This window comes from Crotalus tigris, unplaced genomic scaffold (genome assembly GCF_016545835.1).
Source record: "Crotalus tigris isolate CLP2741 ecotype Arizona unplaced genomic scaffold, ASM1654583v1 scf7180000019004.2909048, whole genome shotgun sequence".
Taxonomy (NCBI): Eukaryota; Metazoa; Chordata; class Lepidosauria; order Squamata; family Viperidae; genus Crotalus; species Crotalus tigris.
In genome coordinates, this window is record NW_024097319.1 from 1,493,595 (window position 1) to 1,518,605 (window position 25,011).

A 25,011-nucleotide genomic window follows, 5' to 3' on the forward strand; every position below is an offset into this window, starting at 1 on the left:
CTTTATGGTACTTGAAAAACACTCATATATCAGTTTGTCTTCAAGGAGTTAAAGAACTGCTCAGTGTACATGGTGTCACGGATGGCTCTGATTTGCAGTCAGAGGAACCACAATCAGCTCCAGAAAGACTGACAGATAACAAGCAACCAGCACCAGCACCACCAGACAGACTACTATCTCAGCAGACAGAGGAGGTTGGAGAGCCCAGTAATCATCAAATACAGCTACTGTCACTCTCTGAAGATGAGGATGCAAAATTATCACCCCCTTCCAAAGCAGGGGCTGCAAAGAGTAGTGCAAAGGCACTCTGTAAGACAGCTCAAGTGGAAGGAATCCCATCCCACTAAATGAGACCACACCAGGGCTCTTTCTATTAAAACGGAGCAGAGCAGGCACAAGCTCTCCATAATGACAACTGCCTATTAATGCTCACTTGATATGCCCTGACTCATGAACCCTGAAACTCTGATTTTGAACTCGGATTGGCTGACAGTTCTGCTAGAAGCTTTGATCTTTGGACTCTACCTGACTATTCTCCTAGACACCACTTTGAATTAGAACTCTGGTAAGCCAAACCTGCTGAAGTCTGGAAGGTAACTTCTTTCTATACTGCAAGTGGTTGTGTTTGCAAGCTTCAATTAGCAAACAAAAAAACCATCTCTTTGTGTATTTGTGTGTATGCCTGACCTGGGAGAGGACACTGAGACTGCCCTCCACAACTGAGGTCTGATCCTTGTAAAAGATACGCATTTCAGTGTACCCCTTTCTCTTTGAATCTGAACAAGCCTTTAATTAGATAAATTAATAATGGCTCTTTAGAACAAAGCACTGGGGTGATGGGTAAATCTTTGGAAGACCCAAGGGATCAGGTTGAATATCTTATAGTGAGCCAAGTACCTAAAAGTGAAAACATGATGAAACAATACTAAATGATGTTTAAAATTATTTTGTCTGCATAATTCCTAATGAATTGGAAAAATTTAAAATCTATAAAATCTATTTATTTAAATAGAGATTATTTTACCTTTACTCATGATGCTACAACCTACAGATTGTCCATGGGTTATGAATATTAATTCAGAGGCCATTCAAAATTATGATTGAACAAGAGGGATTTATGACCAGTACTCAGAGTTCCAGATGTCACAGCATCCCTGGATCACACAATTGCAATCTGAGCATTTGGTGCCTGGCTCATGATTACAATACTGCAGCAAGACAAGGTCACGTGATTGTGATTTCTGATATTTACTGCCAGCTTCCCACAAGCAAAATTAATGGAGAAGCCAACAGGGAGTTGGAAGTTACTGTTGCTGCTTTTTTGCCCACCTATGCTCTGTAGCACCTGCATATGATTCCCTTCACAGCATCTGTGCTCCTCAGCATTGCTGAGTTATCCCTGCCTCCCTGTATTCCAGAACAATGCATGACCCTGGTCTGCCTGCTGCTGTCACTGCCGGACTTCTGTCTCTTCCAGCTTAATGAACTGCAGAGTCCTGGGTTGTGATGGCAACCAGAACTGCAGGTTGCCATTGCTGGAGCCATAGTGGTGCAGTGGTTAGAATGCATTATTGCAGGGTGACTCTGCCCATAACCAGGAGTTCGATCCTGACTGACTCAAGGTTGACTCAGCCTTCTAGTCTTCTGAGGTGGGTAAAATGAGGACCCAGATTGTTGGGGGCAATATGCTGGCTTTTGTAAACTGCTTAGAGAATGCTGTTAAGTCTAAGTGTTATTGCTATTGCTAAGTAATGTGGTCACGTGACATTGTGCTTTATGACCACATTTCTTAGCAACAAAAACTGCGGTCCCAATTGATGTTTTAATCCAAGACCTATCTGTATTTTATAAGCATGGCTTATTATCCACTGTCTTGTTATTATACTTGATCAACGTGAGATCTCATACTTGCATTTGTCTTCCTGCTTTTTAAACAAATTTCATAACAGAGAAATCAGTTGGGTTCACACTTTATAATAAGCCAACATTTATGTTTGTTGCCTAGTTGATAGAGGATCCAAACTACTATAGTTTGCAAATCATGAATTAAAGTTTAGGGCTATGGGTGAATCCAGGCATTGAGATTTATTTAAGAAAATATTAATACATCATTTAATTAAATGAATTATATCACAATACAGCTGCAAGTGCTCTAAGACATCTATATTTTTGCTGTAATGTATCTAAACATCTGGGCTGCAATAAAAGTATGAAGGTTATAGTAAAGTTATCTATTTCAGGTAAAAGATCTTACCAATGATGCTCTACGAGACCGTCGACTCATTGGTTGATCAAATGGTGGACTATTTATTTGCAACTTTTCAAGATATCCATCAGGTATCCTAATGTCTGCAGGTAGTGACAAGCGTTTATTCAAGTCCTGGAGAAGTAAATCAATACTAGTAAGAGGACATACCTATTTCCATAGAAAATAAAAATGTCAATAAGTACTCAGTAATGTAGGCATAACCTGTTACTGGTTAAGAACACAGAAATGAACCAAACAGGCTGTTTCTATCAAAAGACACAATTGCAATGCTTCATCTGAAGTTGTTAACAAATCTTTACTTCCAAAAATAGCAAAAGAGAATGTTACTTTCTTTAATGGAAAGAAAGGCTTTCTTTAATCTTGCCAGTATCTGATTTACAATTATTTTCTATGTGCTGCTATTTAGTGGTTGCCCAAATTTTTGCAGACTGAATCTGGCAATGCTTCCCTAATACCCTTCACATGTAGTGAAATTCAGAGTTCCTCATAAAAATTAAAAAAATTGGACTCAGGATAGGCAGATGTTATTTCTTGATAGTCATAAAGGTATCATTGCAGGTGCCAGCCTGCCACTTGCAAGGTCCAGTTCCCCTCTCCCCCTCTTGCCGGGCCAAACCGCAAAAGTTGGGGACCACTGTGCTATAAGACAAAGTTAAGATTCCTACTTTTCTCTTGCATGAAGGAATCATAGGATTCTCACCAGTGAGCTTTTTAAATAGACAATTTTATGAGATGAAAATATTTACATTAATAGTAAAAAGTTAAATGTGCTCAAATAAAAATATAATTCTAAATGTAAGAACTGTTAAGTTTTAAATGTAAGCCAATTTTGAAATATGAATCATGGTAAATCATTTCCTGGTTTATTGTATCACGATGATCAAGGCATGACAGGAACACACTCAGCTAATGGCAATGAATAATACTTTCCTTGCACACAGTTATTCTACTGCAAAGAATGACTCTAGGTAATTACCATCACATTTTAATCATCCTGGGTTGTTCAATGTCCTTATGAAATATAGATAAGTAAATGAATTGGGGAGGAGTCTTGCATTCCAAAAACAGCTATCTCACACAATTTACATGACAATGGTTTCCTGTCTTTGGTCTTTCAAATTTCCAGTACCTTTCAAAGATGGTGATGTTATACTGACCTTCTTCAAATGTGCTTCTCTGTATTGTCCATGATGATAATTAATGATCTTGCCAAAACGGCTTATGCCTGTGATGCAGGCACTGCTAAGGAAGACCCCAATAACATTTGCAAACCTCATTGCTATTTCATGATAAGATAATTTAAACATGATATTGTTGCCTGCATTTTTAACTCTGAAAGACTATGCAGTAGATCATTTTTTCCACAGAAAATACACTGCATTTTTATGAAGAATTATATATTAGATCAATGCTTTATGCACAAGGTTCTCTGGACTGGGATGCTAACACAAAGCACTGGAAAAGGACTTTTACAATGGATCTAGCAGAGGCCAAAGGCTAGGGAAGGGAGAGAAATCTCTGTAGCCTGAAGCTCTCAAATATACTCAACTTCTTCATATTTCTGTATGGCGTGGTAGAGTTTAGAGCTGCTAAGAGGAAGATTCTTCTGGTTTTGCTTGTCAGAAACTGTTTTGCTCCTTTGAATTTCACATGGCTTTCTAAGTCTCCTTCCCAGGGATCTGCTGCATAACTTGAGGTTTCCTCACACAAGCCCAAATTGCCTAGTGAGCTAATCATGCCATTTACATCTATGGTCACACCATATAGCCTCTTCTAGGGAATGTACTTTACACACATTTAAGATTCCAATGCATCTAAAACAGAACACACCTCAAACAGGGCAGAAAACATGAACAGACTGATTTTACAATAGAAATATGTTACCACAAAAATGGGGAGGAATTACCAGTCCAAACTAAATAGAGAACATAAAAACATTATATTTAGCATTTTGAAATATTAGAGACTTATAATTGCAGATTCTAGCATACTTTTGATATAGTAATTAAAAATAAAACCTTCCCTATTTTAATTAAATACCTAGTCAATCTCTTTTAATTATTAACTAGATACATCAGAAAAATGTCATGTTTGAAATATGTTATCTGCTGGACAGTGCATAATGCCAGCAAACTGGAACAAAGATCTTGTCAATTGGAGAATCCACGTTTATAAGGCACTAAAAAGAGAAAAATACTGATAATTGGAAACAGAATGAGTTTCATACCCAAAATGTGTTTTTAAAAGTGAATAAATAGAACCCTAACCCCATTCTATTGACAACAGAATGAAGATCTAATAGCAGATTTAATTCAGAATCATAATGAAAAAATATAAGTTATTCTCTTTGATTTTACAAATTATATTTATTTTCACTGCTTCGTTCTCAGATTACCACTGTAGAATCAAGCAGTTCTGCTCCTAAAGTATTGTTATTATTTCACCTCAAACTTAGTCAGACCACACTGATGAGGGGGTCACGTTATTCTCCAAAGCACCAGAGGGCAGGACAAGAAACAATGATTGGAAACTGAACAAAGAGAGAAGCAACCTGGAATTAAGGAGAAATTTCCTGACAGTGAGGACAATTAACCAGTGGAACAGCTTGCCTCCAGAAATTGTGGGTGCTCCATCACTGGAGATTTTTTAAGAAGAGGCTAGACAGTCACTTGTCTGAGATGGTATAGGTTCTCCTGCTTAAGCGGAGGGCTGGACTAGAAGACCTCCAAGGTCCCCTTCTGTTCTGTTTTCTATTCTATTCTATTCTATTCTATTCTATTCTATTCTATTCTATTCTATTCTATTCTATTCTATTCTATTCTATAGCATTTGACTGTATCTTTTAGTCCAGGGACAATTACAATGGCCTTGTGACACAGACATCTTTAGCTTTGAAACCCCAAAGAATTTTGAATGAATGAATGAATGAATGAATGAATGAAAATTATATATTATAGCACATATGTGTAATTTTTAAGTGGTGCATACTATTGTATTGTTTTGTAGCTATGTCCAAGTGTCATCAGATTTTATATAGGAAAACAGACACCTCATGACATCTTTTGGCCCTTTTAAAATGTTAGTAATAGTTTTAAAAAGTAACTGAGGTTGGTGGTCACCATTCTGGTGTTCCATGGCTGTTCTAATACCTGCAAATAATGCACTGCTGATCCATCAGTTATTAAGGATATTATGTTTTGACTATTGTGTATGTTAAAAAGTGTAAAAGGCTTTCAGTTTAGATCTTTAACTTGCAACAGAACAAATGCCAATATTTCCCTCCCTTCTTCCAATGTTCTTTCAAAATTTTACCAGCTTGCCAAGACTTTAGCTATATTCTTGGTACATAAGCTAAAATTATAGTAATACGGAATGTTTATCACTCAGCTCAATATGGAAAACATGTTAGTTAATCATGTTAAACATATTGATTTGATTACTGATTTAACCAAATCATAGTTAAGCTTTTGAGTCAGCTCTAAGAAAATCACAGTAAAGCAGCATTTGTGTTTTTAATGAAAAAATGTTTAATTCAGAAAGCCAGAGTGAAAAGGATCTACATTTAAATTAGAAACTTAATTTAAATATTGATTCTTAAATTGACAATTAAAACATGCAGAATTTTACTGCAATTACCACAAACACTGGCATTCATACAGATTTTTTTATAAATGAAGGAAATTAAGTACTTTTTCCTCCTTTTGTTTACTCTCATGCACAATTCCGTTTTTAAACAGGAAAAGAGAAATCTGGGGAAATCAAGAGCTTTCCCATTGTACTCAGTTTCGGAGCATTGTGCAGATTAATAAGCAGTATTAAATGAAAGCGTCATGAGTAAGAGATGGTTTTTCCAAAACTACACATTTCAAACTATAGCTTACATTGCCATATTTTCAGTTGTACTTCAATTTCAAGATTGATACAAAAACCTGCCTTTGATTTCCCAGTAACCCTGAAGTCCAAAGAGAGAGGAAATGTTCTTGAAGCATATTTACCTACTTCCTGGACCATTATTTATTATTTAACTTTTAGTAATACAACTTTCATTCACACAAGTGTTCTGCAAACAGCAAATAATGTTATTTTATGACTAGCCAATTCAATACAAGGAAATGGCATCACTTGAGTGAAGAACCCAATTTTGGGTACATTTCTATCTGCTGCTTGTAGTTTTAAAAAGTAATTTGGGCTAGGAAGAATTACTATTCAAAACAGTGAAGCCATATATTTTTATGCAACAGGTTACATTGAAATTACAATGATTTCCAATCAGTTGCTAAATCTGATTCAACATGCTAACTTTAACTAGTTTATAACCAGGATCCCTTAAGGACTACTTCTGCTACATAATAAGCTTTCTTGATCACAAAGGTCTGTACTAAAGTTTTCTGCTACATCATACTGAAAGCAGAGGCACATTTTGTAGGAACAAACCAAGGGGTTTTAAGAGGTCAAATCTAACCTCTGGAATATCCTTTTTTGACAGGTTGTTGGGCAAAATCTTTGGATCATGCAAACCTCCAATAAGGCACATTCTAGAAAATTAGTCTATATAGCAGAAATTAGAAATCAGATATATAGAAAGAATAAGTAGAAAGAGTGAACTTATCTGATGGTTATATACATTGAAAAATGCTACACTATTCAGCCTCACTGCCTATTTACTAACTAAATGAAACAATAGCATTATTATTTGGCTTTGCTAAAATAATGACTATAGGCTTCTTTGAGCTTTCTCTTTGCTAGATCACAATCATGTCTGTCTTACTAATAGCTAGAAAAAGACAAAGAACAGTGCCTTTTGTGTTTTTAGAACTGGTTATGGGGGGAATGGGGACTATTTTGTTTTCACTTGCTTTCTTATTTCTTCCCAGCAAGTTTTGGGAAATGGGTATTTATTAAGAATACATTAAAAATACATTTTAGCCTAGTTGCCTGACAACTCTAACACTAACCTAGAGCAGAGGTCCTCAATCTTTTGGGCACCAGGAACCGATTCCATGGAGAAAGGTTTTTCCACAGACTGGAGGGGGAATGGTTTTGTGTGCTACCTGCATCCCACTGATGGGGCTTTGCTTGTTTGTGTGGACCAGATGCTTGCGAGCTGCGGCCCGGTACTGGTCTACTGCCCGGGAGTTGGGGACCCCTGACCTAGAGAGATACACTGCCTATTATAAATCTATTTACAAATGCTTATATCAACCTCTAAATTATTTGTTCATCTCATGGTTTCATATTCTGAGAAGCTTCTGCAACATTATTTTGATTGTCTGGAATTTCCATCATCATAGCTCTTGGAATCAAACACATATCATACAAGGCTTAGTGTGAATCCATCCAATAGTCAGTTTTTTCCATAAAGCAAAACAAACCAAACCAAACTATGGCTTGTCACAACTTATAAATGCAGTTGCAATGTACCATGGAGTGTGCTGTTCCTCCTGTAATTTTTAAAATCAACAGGCATTTCAGAATCCTTAGATTTGGGTGTGACAGAACAATTTTGAGATAAAGTATTTAAAAAAGGAAGAGAAAATCAAGTACAAAATTCAAAGTAGGCAGCATTTTGTCTAGTCTCACACTTTTCTTTATTCAGATAAAAGGATTTAAACGTCAGCAAATCTGTTAAGGAAACTGAAATTGCTCTAGGTATATCTTCCACACTTCCTCTGTCAGAACTGAACTTGTTTTCTTTTTCTTTTTATAAAGTGTTATTAGTTTATAATATACAATACAATGGAAATACAAAAGCAAGTAGCAGAAAAGATGGGGAAGGGAAAGGGAGTAGAGAAGTGAGGTAAGGGAGGGAAAAAAAGGCATTGACTTCTGACTTTGTTTGGTGCAATTGAGTATCAACTTCAAACCTCAACTTTTTACTTTTACAAACTATTATAAACTAGCCATTTCAATAACATCAAATCTAACTGATAAGGCCCAAAATCAAAATTTCACTTTTTTCCACTTCAAGCACTGAACTGGTTTTCAAACAGTACAATGCTTGAATAATCTTCCTCAGTGTATTAATTCTCAGATGTGTTGGACTATACCATTCCTAACAGCCTATCAGTTCTATCCAGAAAATTTAGTTTCTTGGCTGGAAGTTATGAGAAATGCTCTACGTCTTCCAGAACTCTATGCTGTGTCCTTTCAACACATAGCCCTAAAATATCTAAAGAATATCAGAATGAAAAAATCTGATTTACAAGAAAGAAATGCAATGTTATCTCAAAACTATCTTTCTTCAATCTGCTCCTCAGATTACTTCATCTCCAGTAGCTACACTGGCCATAATTGATGGAAATTCTATCTCGGGCATATTATGTTTTATACATTACACATTTAATAATAACTTTCAATTTTTAAAAAAAAATCAGATTAAATCTGTTGTACAGGATCAGTTACTCTGAACATCAATAGATTTACTTTAAAACACCCTAACAGGGACAAAAGTAACATAAACAAATCCCAAGTCTTTTGTTAGGATAATGCCTCTTCTATGAAAAACTAGATTACCTCCATAGATATCCGTCTGTGTATCCTGTTCCTGAGACAAACACCTGTTGGAGATTGAACTTCATCAGATGATGTTCCAGAAGCTTGGTCACTTTCACCATCTGATCCCATTTTTAGGTTTTCATGTACAATATCTAAATTGAACAAATCCAATAATTATTTAATTATTATTTAATTATTTAACTTGACAAAGGACTTTCCATGACCTCAGCGATAGTTCTCAGGCTTTAATGCAACTTTCTGTCAGTAGAGAGCAAGCCAGCTTTCTCTCTGTTATTCTTTGGCAGGTGATAAATAGACAAGTTTTTAATAATTCAACTGGTTTGTCTGCCAAGGTAGAATTTAAAGTATTACCTCTAGTTCTTTATGCCCTTTTATATATTACTTTTATTTCTTCTTTCATCTGTATTTTATTGTTAGTCACTCAGATTATCTTTGGAAAAACAAAATATAAATTCAAAGCAAATTACATATTATTAGTCCTCTAGAACTATAAAATGTTAGTTTGGTTAGAATATTTTTGTTCTATTCCTATATCATTGATTGATGATTGATCTTTAATTTCATAATCTTTAAAAAATCAAAAGCAGTAATGTTGTCTTGATACAGCAAGAAAAAAAAGCTGTATTAAATTAAAATAGACATAAAATTCTAATCTTCCAAATATTCAGTTTAAAAGAAGACATTTATTAAGAGATGCTAAGAAAGAGAAATTGAACTTAGATAAATGTTCGGTGACAGATATCTTCAAATAGCAGCACTGGTTATTTGCCAAAAACTACAGTTATTTGCCACAGTAAATATTGAACTCAAGCTGTTAAAAATGTTCCTCCCTAAACAACAGAAGAAAATGGCAAAAATTCTAGCATTTTTCTAATAAGCAGTGCCCATTGTCTTTGACTAGCTTACATATGCACCTTTTAGATATAACACTGACTGGAAAATAGATGGCATATTAGGGGAGAATTTGACCAAAGTTCAGCTATTATATTTCTAAATTTAGCAAAACTAGCTTGCAAACAAGTTTTGCAAAGTAATTCAAGTTATACTGTAGAAATATCAAATTATATGGTAATCATTTCAACTCTTCCTACCCTCTGCACCTTTCCTGTTATCATTCCCCAATGCTCCCCCCTTTTGAGTCTTCCATTTTAGGGGAGGAAAGTGACTCCATGTGCTCCATGGAGCACTACACTGACTTCCAGCTGCCCATAATCTTTATTTCCAGAAAAGGAAAGGTTTTTGGATCCTGGGAGGGGCAGACACATTCTGTAGAGTAAAAATGCCACATAGCCACAAGTAACTTCACTTTGAAAGATTCCCATCCAACTCCCAACCGCCACAGAGAGTGTTATCATTGGGCACTTTCTATAAACAAGAGTTGTTGTCCAATAATCTCCAATATATGTTAGATTAAAGTATAAAAGAGCCTCTGTCTGAGGAAGATGAGCGGTTAAGAAATAATAAATGTATATTAAATATTTTGATACTTTCTTATGTATATCAGTACTAATAGTTATCAATAAATAGCATTTTAAAGAAAATTAAATCTAAATGAGATATAATGCAGGTTAAAAAAAGTTAATAAAATAGGATAGTCTTGCATATATGACAACATGCATTTTAATAATATATATAGGAAACACTAAGGAAGATGAAGGCCATCTATAGACGTTTTGTTTTCAGAACTAACATTCAAGACACCAAAATTTTTAATTGCTCAGTTTTTAAGCATACAAAAAAATCTTCTGTGACTAAATGGTATTTATTTTTACTTTACAATTCTGAAGCTTACAGTTCATCAAAAGTGACAATTGTCATCTGAGATAGATTTGCTTTGGTCTATAGAATAGCAAAAAACTGATTTTTAATCCTGAAGCAATACATTTTTTAAAATTAACAAAAAATGTTGCACAGCAAAAAATAATTTAAATTAGGCAAAAATCTGTTTCTTATTTAATATAATTGCCTGAATGAATTAAATTACAGATGCAGGAAATGGGCCAGACCAATCTTCACATCTTTCTCTCCTTATCAGATAAAACAATAGTATGTTCACAAGAAATATTTCTATGTCACAAGCTTATTGATATAAAAATTACACCTCTGGGAAACCTAATTCATATAAAGAGCAGGCAAGTTCATCAGCTAATTTTTCTGTAAGATAGGAAGAAGACCTCATGCACTCATGAATATTTAAGCAATACGCCATGGATATAGTAACATAAATCCATATAATTGATTTAGACAACAATATAATTGAAAAAAGATGGCTTGCAGATAGATATGGGAAGGAGACTGGATTGGTTATGAGCTTTGGGCATGCAGATTTTCACAGCTGTCAGTTGGAGCTAATAAATTCAAGGTACCCTGTATTATCTTTTCTTCCCACTTAGGAAAATCATGCATAAATGTTTAACATATGAATGGGAAAGAGAACTGAAAAGTTGATGTAACAATGCCCATATATAAAGTTAAGATACCACTACTCTTTATATACGTGTGCAGTTTGGGTAAACATACTTGCATAAAGACATATAAAAGTGAAACTAAAGTAGCACACTTTGAAGAAAATACTAGAAGGAGAAATAGAAGATTTGATAAAAGAATAGTTCTTTATATGTAAATATTGAGTATTTTTTGGCATAAGATGCAATACTGGGTCCAAGGTCCTGGAGGATCTGATTTTAATTCATCACCTTTATGTAACAAAATGGTTAGAAGCTTGCAGCATCCTTTCAATTGCTATATTCATGTTTTGGAACAGACTTCTCTAAAACATTGATTTATCCCTTCTTTTCCTTAAGTTATTAAATAATTAATTTCATTGGAGAACTGTGAAGGGATGAGTTGAGGCTACTGCTTGTGTAATTATTTGTTAATTTGATGCATAATAGATGTTCATTGTAATTTAATGGGTCAATATAAACTGCCAAGAACCTTTCTGATTGTAAAGGGAAAATCTAATAAATAAATAAATAAAAATTATGGTATCCAAGTTCATGGTAAACTGGCCATAAATTGCTATTACTTTTGATGTCTGGACAGACTTTACTGAATAAGAATCATACAACAAGCAACAGCAGCTGCTAGGCTGTTAAATTGGAGAACTGTGACTGTTTTGTAAGACTGTCCCTACTTGTTAGCTTCCCAAGTACATTGAGTGGCTGGATGGCTACTGCCCAACAAAAAATATTTAAACCTATATTCTTGACCTAAGTAACAGGATAAGAATTATCTCCCAGCTGTTATAATAGTATTGAGTCTGGGTTGTTTCCTTGTTTGTTAGTTATTCAACAGGGTACCATACAATTCTTCTACTATCATAGCTATCATTTTTGAAATCTCTGCTTTACACCATTTGATATGCAATGAACATATCTAATATCTTAATTTGGAGGTGGTATTACACAGGACTGTTACACTACAGTTATTAAAGCATGAAGAAGAGAAAAAAAGAGAACATATTAATTTAAAGAATATTAAAAACGCACATTACCTAATCTGCTCCCATTTCTTGGCATTGCCATAAAAGAACCCAGACTGCCCCCTATAACGCTGTGTGGTCTTCGCAATGGAGGCTTTTTGAAGGATCCTGTATACTGATGAAGAAATGAGTGCATGCTGTGTGATGTTGGAGGTCTGCCATTCTTCACAATGGGCTCTAGAATTTGCCAGCATCAGTCAGTTCATCCCACAACAGGATAATTCAGCAACATGTTGAGAAAGAAAACAATAGAGTTACCATACAGCCATATTTGGAGCACTCATGTAAATTGTCTAGAGGCGGAATATTAACTTTTCTTTGGAGGATAGGACACATTTCTCTATTATCTTGCCTATCTATTGTCAGCAATGATGGCTGACAATTGGAGAGAGCCTCTTATTTAGTTCTGAATCAGTTATAGTGAAAGTCATCTCTATTGGGCTGACTGAGAGAACTCTGAAAGGACAGGGTTCTTTTCTGAACTTAAAATACATCAGTATATTTAAATACTAAAAGAAAACTTTAAGAAATGAGAGATCAAAGCTGTAACTGTATTTTAGATATTCAATATACACTGAAACTGTAGCATACACCACCAAATTGACTAAAGTTGGTGCATAGTTGCATGGCAAGAAGACTTCCAAAATTAAATGGCCCCAAAACCTATAGTGATGAAAATTTTAAAATGTTAGGGAGGACACCAAATAAGTAGAAGTTAATTTGGGTACAAAATGGTCAAGGAAAGGGAAAAGAAGGGGACCAGGAAAATATAATGACATTGAAAAAAGAGAGGAAGCACTATGACAGTGGCCAGTCATTTTTTTCCTCATATAATTTTTCATATATCCCCATAACTGTTTGTTATACTATTTATGGGGGGAAACATGAAGATATTAGCATTCTGCTTAACAAAATGTAGCATAAAATGAATCAAATGTTAATACTGCATTTTGTACTGTCCTGCATTTGATAATACTCCAACACATTGTGAAACATAGGAAGTTGGGGGATCCTTGGCGATTGCTTTCTTGTAGATGTTTCATTATCCAAACTAAGTATCATCATCAGTGCACTGGCACTGTAATATAATTTGGGTAATAAATTGTCCACAAGAAAACAACTAAGCTCAGAGAACACCAAGGACCTCTCATTTCAACCCTGAGCTACAAATATTTTCCTCTATACATAGAAAGTTAATAGGAGCATTCAACCATTTGCAAACCATTGTGAAAATCTTCTGATGGCTACATAATGTTAACAGAGTTTTTAAAAAGACTCTTCCTATTGCTCCACCACAAGCCATTTGGGTTCATTTAAGGATAATGTTTAGCAACTCATCTTCTTTTCTCTGAAGCAAGCCATTTAGGGTGGTTTGTCGGGCATCCTATATTTTACGTGACTCTCATAATAGCTTTGGTTAGAATCAGAGTGAGCCCAGTGCTCGCAAGACATAATATTTAGTCGGCATTCTTCATATGCATATGAAAACATCCCTAACAGGAATTAGAAGAATTCCCTCTTTTAATTCTGACAATGCATACTCACAATCAAAAGGCAGAAGGAACAGCAATAGCTATATTTGATAGTCATAGTCATCATCACTATCACCATCATCACCATAATTTCATGAAGCTAATAGGACTGAAATCAAGACTAATATTTTAGACTTTCTGAAGTTTTTGACAATTAAAGAAAGGGAGTTCTAGCTAATTTCTAGATTTGATAAAAAGGAATTCACTGTTCATATTAGACATGAGAAAGAATAATGAATAAGATGTGAAGGCTTGGAAAAAATAGGATAAGCAATTTTCTCCCACACACTTGCTTCCCCCCCCCTCCTAAATAACTTCAAATTTTTTCCCTTCTTTGCCAATGTCTCAATCTATGTTTTGAATACTTCATTTATATTGCAATATTTATAACACATCCCCATCCTAACACTCTGAATGGAGTACAACAAAATTAATCACAAAAGACGAACACAAAAGTAAAAGCTCAATATAAATAATTCAAGAAATATAGTTATTTATTTATTTATTGTGTATCCTGACATTATTTTTATTTTTATAAATAACTCAAGTCAGCAAACATACTTAATATCCCTTCCTCCTCCTCCTCCTTTCCCCACAACACCCCCGTGGGGTGAGCTGGACTGAGAGAGGATGACTGGCCCAAGGCCAGACAGTCTTTCATGCTTGAACCAGAACTCATAGTCTCCTGGTTTTTAATCTTATGCTTTAACTACTAGACTAAACAGCAAAGTAACCTAACCTAATCTAATCTAATCTAAATCTAATCTAATTATGCACAATGCCAGTTGGTACAGCTATTTATATCTCTTGGGAGAGGGCTTTTCATAAAATGTGAGCTACCAAGAAAATATTACTATCACCGTGTATCTTACGAGGACTGGAGATCTGCATCAAGTCCTCACTTGATGACCAGGTGGATGGGTTCAGTTCTGCCATATAGTATTTATAGGTATATCTTGGAACTATCCCAGAGAAAAAATAAAAATAACAACTGACATCATTAAGTGAAAGGGGCGTTGTCTTACCTGAACGCCTTTTCTCAGCAGGATGTAGAGTCCAATGAATGGGTTCTATGACAGCCTTCCTGCCCGGCAGACTGGGTAAAAACTTTGGCCACACCCTTCCTCTGGGCGTGACCCCAGTTTTGACTGAGGCGAGAACCTTGTTGGGATTGCTGTGTCAGCTCCTTGTCCTACTTGCCTAGACCTAATACCTGGGGGGGGGGCTTGGACTCTACATCATCCTGCTGAGAAAAGGCGTTCAGGTAAGACAACGCCCCTTCTCCAGCAGGATGGCTGTAGAGTCCAATGAATGGGACATATCAAAGCCCTCATGCCTCCCTGGGAGGGAGTGTCTAGGCCACCGAACCTTGAGCAGATACGACTTGCTGTAGCACTCTCCTACCAAATGCAGCATCTGCTGCAGCGAAGGAGTCTAAACAGTAATGTCGGATGAAAACGGAAGGAGACCAGGTTGCAGCCCTGCAAATCTCTTCCACCGACGCCTGTGTTGACCACGCAGCTGAAGTAGCCACGCTACGTGTTGAATGAGCAGTCATGTGTGTGGGCACTGGAAGTGCCTGCGAAACGTAGGCTTGGGCTATACATGCCCTAATCCACCTACCTATGGTAGAAGATGACACCTTCTTTCCCATGGTTGACGGTTGAAAGGAAACAAATAATGCTTCCGTCTTGCGGAAAGATGAAGTGCGCTTCACATAGAAACACAGTGCCCTACGCACGTCCAGCTTGTGCCACCTACGCTCCAGTCCATGTCTGGGTCTCGGGCAGAAATCAGGAAGGATCAGTTCTTGAGATCTGTGGAAGATGCTGTTTACCTTCGGAATGAAGGCAGGGTCTGGTCTGAGAACTACTTTATCTTTGAAGAAGGTGCAAAGATCTTTCCTCACTGACAGTGCTGCTAGTTCCGAAATTCTCCTTGCTAAAGTAATGGCTACAAGGAAGGCTACCTTCAGCGATAGATGGTGAAGAGAGCATGAGTCAAGGGGCTCAAAGGGTGCCGATGTCAAGGCTTGAAGAACTTTGGACAAGTTCCAAGACGGATACCTGTGTATAACCAGAGGCTTAGTGTTCGCTGCCCCTTTTAAGAAGGCGCTAATCGCTGGATGTTGCGCTAGAGAGGATAAATTTTCATAGGATAGTACAGTTGAGAGGGCCGATACCTGTCTGCGAATCGTGTTGACTGACAGACCCTTATTATGTCCTTCCAGTAGATAATCTAGGATATTGGGAATGGATACTGCAGTTGGATCTAGGTGAAGGGGGGCACACCACCTGCAAAAGCCCTTCCACATAGCATCATAGATTCTGTTTGTGGAGGGTCTTCTTGATGCTTGTATGATTGATATCACCCCCGCGGAGTAAGATTATTTGGTTAAACTTTGCCGCTCAAATGCCAGATGGCTAGTTGCAGCCACTGCGGATCTGGATGCAAAAACTTGCCCTGACTGAGAGTTACTCGGTCCGGGGGAATCCTCCATGGGGGTGCTATCGAAAGATCCACGAGGTCGGCAAACCACGGGCGCCATGGCCAATGTGGGGCAATGAAGATTACCTCTGCGCCTTCCCGGATCAACTTTCGTATGGTCGCCGGTATTAATGGCAGCGGAGGAAAGGCGTACAGGAGTTGTGCCGGCCACCGGCATCTGAGCACGTCCGTTCCTTCCGATCCCGGGGTCGGGAACCTGGAAAAGAACCTGGGGAGTTGTGTGTTCTTGTGAGTGGCAAAGAGGTCCAGGTGTGTCTGCCCGAACCTCCGAGAGATCTCCCCGAACAGAGCCGTATCCAGTTGCCACTCCGACTGGTCCACCTTGGCTCTGTTCAGGAAGTCCGCCCAGAGATTCATCTCCCCTGAGATGTGTTCCGCCCTGATGGAGCTTACGTTGTTTTCTGCCCACCGCGCCAAAGCCAACGCCTCCTTCATTAGGTCCGCTGAGCGTGTACCTCCCTCTTTGTTGACATGGGCCTTGGCTGCTATGTTGTCTGTTAACACGAGAACGTGTCTTCCTGATACTAAGTGGGAGAATTGACGTAGAGCCAGATGAATGGCCCGAAGTTCTAGCCAATTGATGCTGTGGGAAAGGTCCTTCTGGTCCCACTGGCCCTGTGCTATCTGGGTTCCCAGATGGGCTCCCCATCCGAATAGGCTCGCGTCTGTCGTGAGTGTAATCCTGTCCGGCTCCCTGAATATACTCCCCCTGCGTATCATGAGAGATATCCACCATCTCAGTGATCCCAATACCTGTTTTGGTACCAATATCCTCCTGTTGGAGGTGCTGAGGTTCCTCCTCTGGTAGGGTAGAAGGAACCACTGCAACCCCCTCGAGTGAAGCCTGGCCCATGGGACAATGCCCATGCAAGATATCATCTTTCCCAAGAGTTTTAAGAGCTGAACCAAGGGCACTCTCCTGCTTCTCCGGACATGGTGAACTAGCTTGGAGATGCTGGTCTGCCGCTCCTGGGACAGGTATACCCTGCACTGGGCCGAGTCTATCACCGCGCCTAGGTGCTGCAGTTTCCTTGAGGGGGTGAGGTGGCTCTTGTTTATGTTGACTGAGAATCCGTGCGCCTGTAGGGTTCGGATTGTGGTCTGGAGGTCTACTTTTGCTTGCTCCTGCGAGCTGGACTGAATCAAGATGTCGTCCAGATAAAACTGTACGCGCATCGGCATCAGCCTGAGATGGGCCGCTATTACAGCTAGGATTTTGGTAAACACCCATGGAGCCGAGGAGAGACCAAAGGGTAATGCCCTGTATTGGTAATGCCGGCCCGCGTAGGTAAATCTGAGAAACTTCCAGTATCTGGGGTGAATGGGAATGTGTAGGTACGCCTCCATGAGGTCTATTGAGGATAGAAAGTCGCCCTTCCTGACACTGGTTAGGATGGATTTCAAGGACTCCATCTTGAACCTCCTGTAATTCACGTAATAATTCAGACCCTTCAGGTCCAATATTGCTCTCCACCCTCCAGATGCCTTTGGGATCACGAAGAGGATGGAATAAAATCCTCTCCCTTCTTCTCTCTTGGGTACCTTCTCTATGGCCTGAATTGACAGAAGGTGAGTTATGGCCGAAGTTACCAACCTTGCCTTGTGTGCCTTTCTGGAGATGGGACATCTGATGAACCAGTTTGGTGGGGGAGAGCAAAAGTCTAGGGTTAAGCCATGCCTGATCGTCTCCAAGACCCAGGCGTCGGAGGTGGTCTGCTCCCAGACCTCGATGAAATTCCCTAGCCGACCTCCTATGGGAGCGTGTTGTCTGGCGTCACTTGGTGCGTTTAAAGGATCTACCTCCCGATCCTCTATAGGGACGTCTGGACTGGAACTGGCCTCTGGCTCCCGTGTTTTGGCGATCCTGGGGCCGATCCTGCCTCGAGTAGAAGGATCGTGAGCCTCTGGACCAGTCCCAGGATTGCCCTGACCGAAAGGGCTGCCTCCAGTCCCAGGGGCTTCCTGGACGGAAACCCTGCCTCCGAAACTCCTGATTGCCTCTCCTGTCTAACTTCTTTGATGGATGTACTAGAATCTTTCTCTTATCTCTACCCTCACTGACATGTGGGTCCAGTATGGATCCAAATAATAATGCTCCACTGTATTTGGACGTCGAAAGACGCCACTTGGACCTCAGGTCTGTCTTCCAATTTTTGAGCCACAGTAGTCTACGCGAGGCCACTGTGGCCGCAATGGATCTTGCCGCGTACTTTGTTATGTACAACGAAGCGTCAGCCATAAATTGAGAGGGTGCAAGGATCTTGGCCAAAGTTTGGTGTACCCTGACCTGATCTGGAGGCACAGTGTTTTGCAGCTCCCTCAGCCACATGATACAGGCCCTCGCGAAGAATGACGATGAAGTTGCTGCTTTGGCCGCCCAGGCTGCAGCCATGTGGGAACGACGGAGGGAGTGCTCAAATTTCTTTTCCTCAGGTTTCAAGGCCTCCGCCATGTCTCCTGGAATCGCAGAGGTAGAAAATAATGAGATCAAGGGGTTATCTACCGTAGGAACCTCTAACATATCCGAGAAGGAAGGAGAGACATTGAACAGCTTCCTTTCCATGCTATTGGGTGCCGGTGGGCTTGCAAGGGAAGACCATTGCTCCTCTACCGTGGTCAGGAAGACCTCCGGACAGGGAGTGTACTTGTCCTGTGGGACTTTTTTGGCAAATAGAGGATTGGCCTCCTTGCTTGTAGAAGGATTCTCTTCCTGTACTGATGTCAAGTTGACCGTAGAGACTGCCTTTATCAGAAGTGATTTGAGGAGCACTGGATCAAAGAGGCCAGAGCTCGTCGCCTGCTCAGGTGCAGTGCCCTCGTCCTCCGAAAGGGGCATGTCTGACATGTCAAGGTCTAATGAGTCACCCTCTCCTATCTGAGAGGAAGTCTCAGAAATGTTAGTAGGGGGTGGCCTAATTCATCCCTTATGGGATGTGTGAAAGGCCACTTGTCCCCTAGAAGCCATGAACTGGGAAAAGGCATCCTGCATGAATGCCTGAAATTGTGCCGACCATATGTCCTCCTGCACTCTGTCACTGGACGTGGCTGCAGTGGGAGTATGGTCAGGTAAAGATGCTGGTGAGGAGGGATTGGAGGAATCCAACTGTTCAGTTTCCCCAGGAGGAGACCAAGTTTTGAGAACTTTCTGGGCAGTAGGTTCTGCCGTGGGTGCCACCAATGGGACAGGGGAAACCATACTTGTCCCATTAGAACTGGACCTCTGTGCCCTGGCAAATTGTCGTTCTAGAGCCAAATGTCTCCTCGAGGCCTCTCGCTCAGCTGTTTTAGATTGTCCCTTTTGAGTAAGATGCTTTGTTTTAGCCTTCTTCTTCCCCCCCCACCTCCGGCTCAGAGGATCTGCGTTTTTGTTGTTGTTGTGGAGGGGACAATTGAGGGACCTGCATGGCTGAATACGAGACATTGTCTGCCATTGTGCCAGGTACCCTGAGTAGGCAATACCTGGAGTGGGGAAATAAGGTACGCAGATCAGCTGCAGATAATTGGGACTAAAAGTCCTCTTCTGCACAGACAAACAATGGCCGGACAGACAGGATCCTTTGGACAGGAAGATCCTGCAAGGCAGTGACTAAAGGTCACAATAGGAACAGTTAGATAGAAAAATTATTCCTCCTCACCTCCTCATCTAGTCCAAAGGACAGGGTCCAGACCTAATAGAATCACAAATATAAACTGGTGACTTTTTTTTCGCCCCCAATCTGTGGCTGTGAAAACAGACCACGATCAGAAATGATGGCAGTTCGTCTTTTTCCCCCTCTTCCCTCTTCTTGCTACAATGGATTGTAGGTAACCTCCGTCAGGCAATTTCTACAATATTTTCTCTTTGTAAACAAGGGAAAGCAACTCCGGATGGTAGACCCACCCACAAAAGGACGGCGGGTTAAATCCACTCGGTTAAAATGGCGGATGGGAGGAAGCCACGCCTCCCAACAGTAACCGATGGGAAGCCACGAGGCTCAAAATGGCGGATCCTAACCGCCAAGTTGATTTGTTCAGTGGACTCAGAGATGCTCAAATTGGCTCTGTAGTCCTTACTATCCTCCCAGGAAAGAAAAAAAAAACGCCGGTTAAGCGGCCCTTTCAGGCTTTAAAGGGCTGCGCCTCTTCGCTGAAGGGGCGAACGGCGCCGTGGCTCTGTCGGCCGGTCAGGCCGTAAATTCCCGCGCCGATCAGCTGTTTAGCGCCGAGCGGCGCCGCGGCTCTGTTGGCCGATCGGGCTGTAAATCCCCGCGCCGATCAGCTGTTTAGCGTGCCGGAGATCGGCAAGTGATCCGGTGAACGACCCGAACCCCCTGGCTAGCCGCCCTAGACCCTGGGGATACTCTCACCACTCCGACGATCCTCCGGTGAATGGAGATCCGGCAATGGCTCCGAGCCCCGAGCCAGCTGCCAGAGTGATTCTCTGCTTGCCAATTTAGGGAATCTGGAAGAGGGAGACTTTGTCTTTTTCTAGGGTGAAATTTTTTAAGAGCTGATTCTAGCACTGCTACCGGGCTTCGAGACTGAGTCAAAACTGGGGTCACGCCCGGAGGAAGGGTGTGGCCAAAGTTTTTACCCAGTCTGCCGGGCAGGAAGGCTGTCATAGAACCCATTCATTGGACTCTACAGCCATCCTGCTGGAGAATGTAAACTTTTCTTACTCTGTGTAGCTTATTTATTTATTTATGAGACTTATATACCGCTTTAAGTGTGAGCACTCTCTAAGCGGTGTACACCAGTAAGCAATGTATATATATATTTACATTGCCCCCAACAATCTGGGTCCTCATTTTACCTACCCCGGAAGGATGGAAGACTGAGTCAACCTTGAGCCAGTGAGATTTGAACCGCTGACCTGCTGAACACAGTTAGCTAAAGTGGCCTGCAGTACTGCACTCTAACTGCTGCGTCACCTCGGCTCTAATACCTTGAGATGAATTCTCAAATGGAGCAAGTCACAACTCCCTAAAGGAGGAGGATGTTGACACACAATTTAATCTTTCTGGAAAAGAAACACTGCTCTGGGTTTAGAGTGGGGGATTGATCTGGTAACCCAGCTCTCACTTTATTCATAAGAGAGGAACAAAGGAGGCAACAGATTTTAGGTAAACAGTATTTTCACTCAATTCAAAATGAAGCAGTTGCTTAGGAACAAAATGAGGAAGCATTTTATATAACAAAAGCTTGAATTAAACCCTTTGGCAGTAGAAATATGTGGAAGCTCTACCGAACTTCTTTCTTATAATATATTGTTATTTGTGATGTATTATGTATGTCTACTGAATCACTTTCAAAATAAAGGGCAATGATGCCCATGGCAGAACATAGCATTACAATATGAAATTTACTTTGAGACATATAGACAGGGTACATTGCAAACAATAAACTTGTCCATAATGGTGCCGTAAAATAAATCCCAAGGGCAGTATTAAATGATCATCTGAAACAGTTGTAACATGAATCCTATATTGTACAATGTGTTTGGTTACTAAAACAACATGTATGTTGTAATAATTGTAAACCTCCTTTAATATTAGAATAAACAGAAAGATGACAATATTAAACAATAATAAAAGAATCAAAAGCTTATTATCATATATTTTGTGAATCATAATCCACAAATCTTATGATATTATAAAATGTTAGTTTTATAATTTAAACTTTAGTTTAACTTGCCACAATCTTCCTGTTTTTGTTGCAAAAAAATAGCATGGCACTCCCTCTGAATACAAGAAGTCTTCAATTTATGTCCAATCATTTAGCAACCATATGAATTTACAAGAGTACTGAAAAACTTATGGACGTCTACTATTTACAACTGTAGTAGTGGCCCCCTAGCCACATGATAAAAATTCGGACACCCTGCAACCAGCATGTATTTATGGCAGTTGCAGTGTCCCAGGTTCATGTGATTGTCATTTACAACTTCCTGGGGGTTCCAACAAGCAAAATCAATGGGGAAAACTGGATTTGCTTAACCACCACATGGTTCACTTAATGACTGCGGTGACTTGCTTAACAACTGTGACCAAAAAGGTGGTAAAATCAGACATGATTCACTTAATGAGTGCATTGCTTAGTGATGGCAATTCTGGTCTCAATTGTGATCATAAATCAGGGACTACCATTACGTGCAATAAAAATCTTTCAGAACAGGTTTGCTGTTCTTAGCAAAAGTCTGTTATACTTCCAGCATGCCAGTTTGCTAGAGACCCATAAATTGGATGTACCAAAACATATGACCAAGGGATTGACATGGGTGGCAGAGAAGGGGAGCAATGACAGGAAATGTGTGATGATGTAATTATACAAAATGCTGTGACTAAAGTAATCACAGCATTTTTGTGATTATGTTATCATGTACATATTGTTATTTCGGTATCATTACAGTTTGCTGCAGATGTCAGTGGAATTGATTTGAAACAGGTTTCAACGAAACTTGAGTGCTGGTTTATCTTTGCAACACTATACAGCCAGCTACTATATGGTGGTTCAATCGTATCAAAAGGCAAAACTTATTTTTGCACTTTTCGTGAATTAGATACAACTTGGGGTACTACATCAATTTGGAAAAGACAATTTAGACGATTTTGTCAGTCAGGTGCTCAGTTCATTTTCCCACACATTCCAAAGCACCTTTTCTAAACTGAATCTGAAGCATTCCATCGTCAAATTACTTATATAGAATCTTTGAAGCGCTAAGACCAGTTTAGATAATGATCACTGAAACACTGCATGTATGCATTTCTAAATATTGCACCATGTTATACGTTAGGGTAGAGAGAAGGAAAATGTGTCTATACTTGTTAAACTAAATTAGAATGCCAAATTTCTACTGCAGAATTTTGTAATAATTGAACTAAATTATCTATAGTTTAATTAATGTTTGTGAAATCTGATTGTTCTATTCTAAATCTGGATGTTATATATATGGGAACTCCTACCTGCAATGGGGCGTTGACTTACCTGAACGCCTTTTCTCAGCACGGAGATGGATAATCCACCAATGGGTTGAGACTGTATTCCTGCCCAATCAGATCAGTCAGCCAAAGTTGCCACGCCCGTCCTGGACCACAAGATCCCAGTCTTGACACGAGTGAAGCCACTGACTGAGAGTAAGACGTTTTGGCTCAAACTAAATATTCCCTACTATCCTTGTTTGGAAGGGTGGGTGTGGATTATCCATCTCCGTGCTGAGAAAAGGCGTTCAGGTAAGTCAACGGCCCTTCTCCAGCACTGGAGATGGATAATCCATCAATGGGACATACCAAAGCCTATTGTCCCTCGGGTTGGGGAATAGACTGGTCCTGTGTGTAACTTTGGTCTAGCACCTGCTGGAGGATCCTCCTACTGAAGGAGGCCTCCGCAGAAGAGTATTTGTCAATTTTGTAGTGGCGAATAAATGGAGAGGGCGAAGCCCAAGTGGCCACCCTGCAAACCTCCTCAATAGAAGCTTGCATGGCCCATGCTGCCGAAGTGGCAGCACTCCTTGTGGAGTGAGCCATGACATGCCTGGGGACCGGCAAGGCCTCCGCCTGGTATGCCCCAGTGATGCATGCCCTAATCCACCTACCAATGGTAGAGGATAAGACCTTCCGACCCTTAGAGGAGGGGTGGAAGGATATGAAAAGCGCTTCTGAGTGACGGAATTCCGCTGTACGCGAAATATAATACCTTAGCGCCCTGCGTACGTCCAATGTGTGCCATTGTCGCTCTAGGGCATGAGTTGGGTTTGGGCAAAAGTCTGGTAGGACTATTTCCTGCAATCTATGAAAAAGGGAGTTGACCTTTCGGATGAAGGAAGGATCTATTCGCAAGACCACCCTGTCCTTGTGAAAGTGACACAGGTCCTTCCTCGTTAAGAGGGAAGCTAACTCGGATATGCGTCGAGCTGACGTGATAGCTACTAAGAATGCTACCTTGTTGATCAGGTAGCGGATGTTGCATGTTTTGAGTGGTTCAAATGGTGCTCTGGTAAGAGCTTGCAGTACTCGTGGTAGTTCCCACGATGGGTATCTGTGCACTCTTGGCGGTCTAATGTTCGCAGCCCCTTTGAGGAAGGATCGGATTAAGGGATGTTTACCCAAAGGTTCCACAGGGCTGGCCGAAAGTATTGTTGAGAGGGCGGCGATTTGCCTATGCAGCGTGTTTGGCGCTAGGCCCCTTTCTAGATCGCCTAGTAGGAACTCTAGGGTCCTGGGGATTGTAATCTTTTTGAGTGGTAATCCTTGTTTTGAGCACCATGATTGGAAACTTTTCCACGTGGCCTCGTAGTTACAGTTCGTGGAAGGGCGCCTTGAAGCCTGTATAACCCTAATTACGCCCTGTGAGCAAGATCCCCTAGTTAAAATTGACCGCTCAAGTGCCAGACGGCTAGTTGTAGCCATTGTGGCTCTGGATGGGAGATCACCCCCTGCCTGAGGGAGATCCTCTCCGGATGGATCCGCCATGGGTCTGTGCGAGAGAGACTCCTCAGGTCTGCGAACCAAGGCCTCCTTGGCCAATATGGGGCCACAAGAATTACCTCGGCTCGTTCCCACAGAATCTTGCGCACTACCACCGGAAGGAGAGGTAAGGGCGGGAATGCATATAAGAGCTCCCTTGGCCATGGGCTCCGTAACGCATCCGTCTGTTCTTCGGGAGAAGAAGCGGATCAGTTGGGCATTGGAAGGAGAGGCAAATAGGTCTACCTGGGGGAGACCGAG

At 40.4% G+C, this 25,011-nt stretch overlaps 1 protein-coding gene across 2 annotated transcripts in view; it reads right to left on the reverse strand.

Moving 5' to 3' along the window:
- CDK17 (cyclin dependent kinase 17) overlaps positions 1-25,011 on the reverse strand; it is a 122,423-nt gene that overhangs the window by 22,600 nt on the left and 74,812 nt on the right. For both annotated transcript variants that reach the window (XM_039358148.1, XM_039358149.1), the window contains exons 3-5: positions 12,282-12,446; positions 8,783-8,916; positions 2,255-2,380 (exon numbers count right to left, since the gene is read on the reverse strand). In XM_039358148.1, coding sequence (XP_039214082.1) covers positions 2,255-2,380; positions 8,783-8,916; positions 12,282-12,446 — 425 coding nt within the window. The remainder of the gene's footprint in view (positions 1-2,254; positions 2,381-8,782; positions 8,917-12,281; positions 12,447-25,011) is intronic.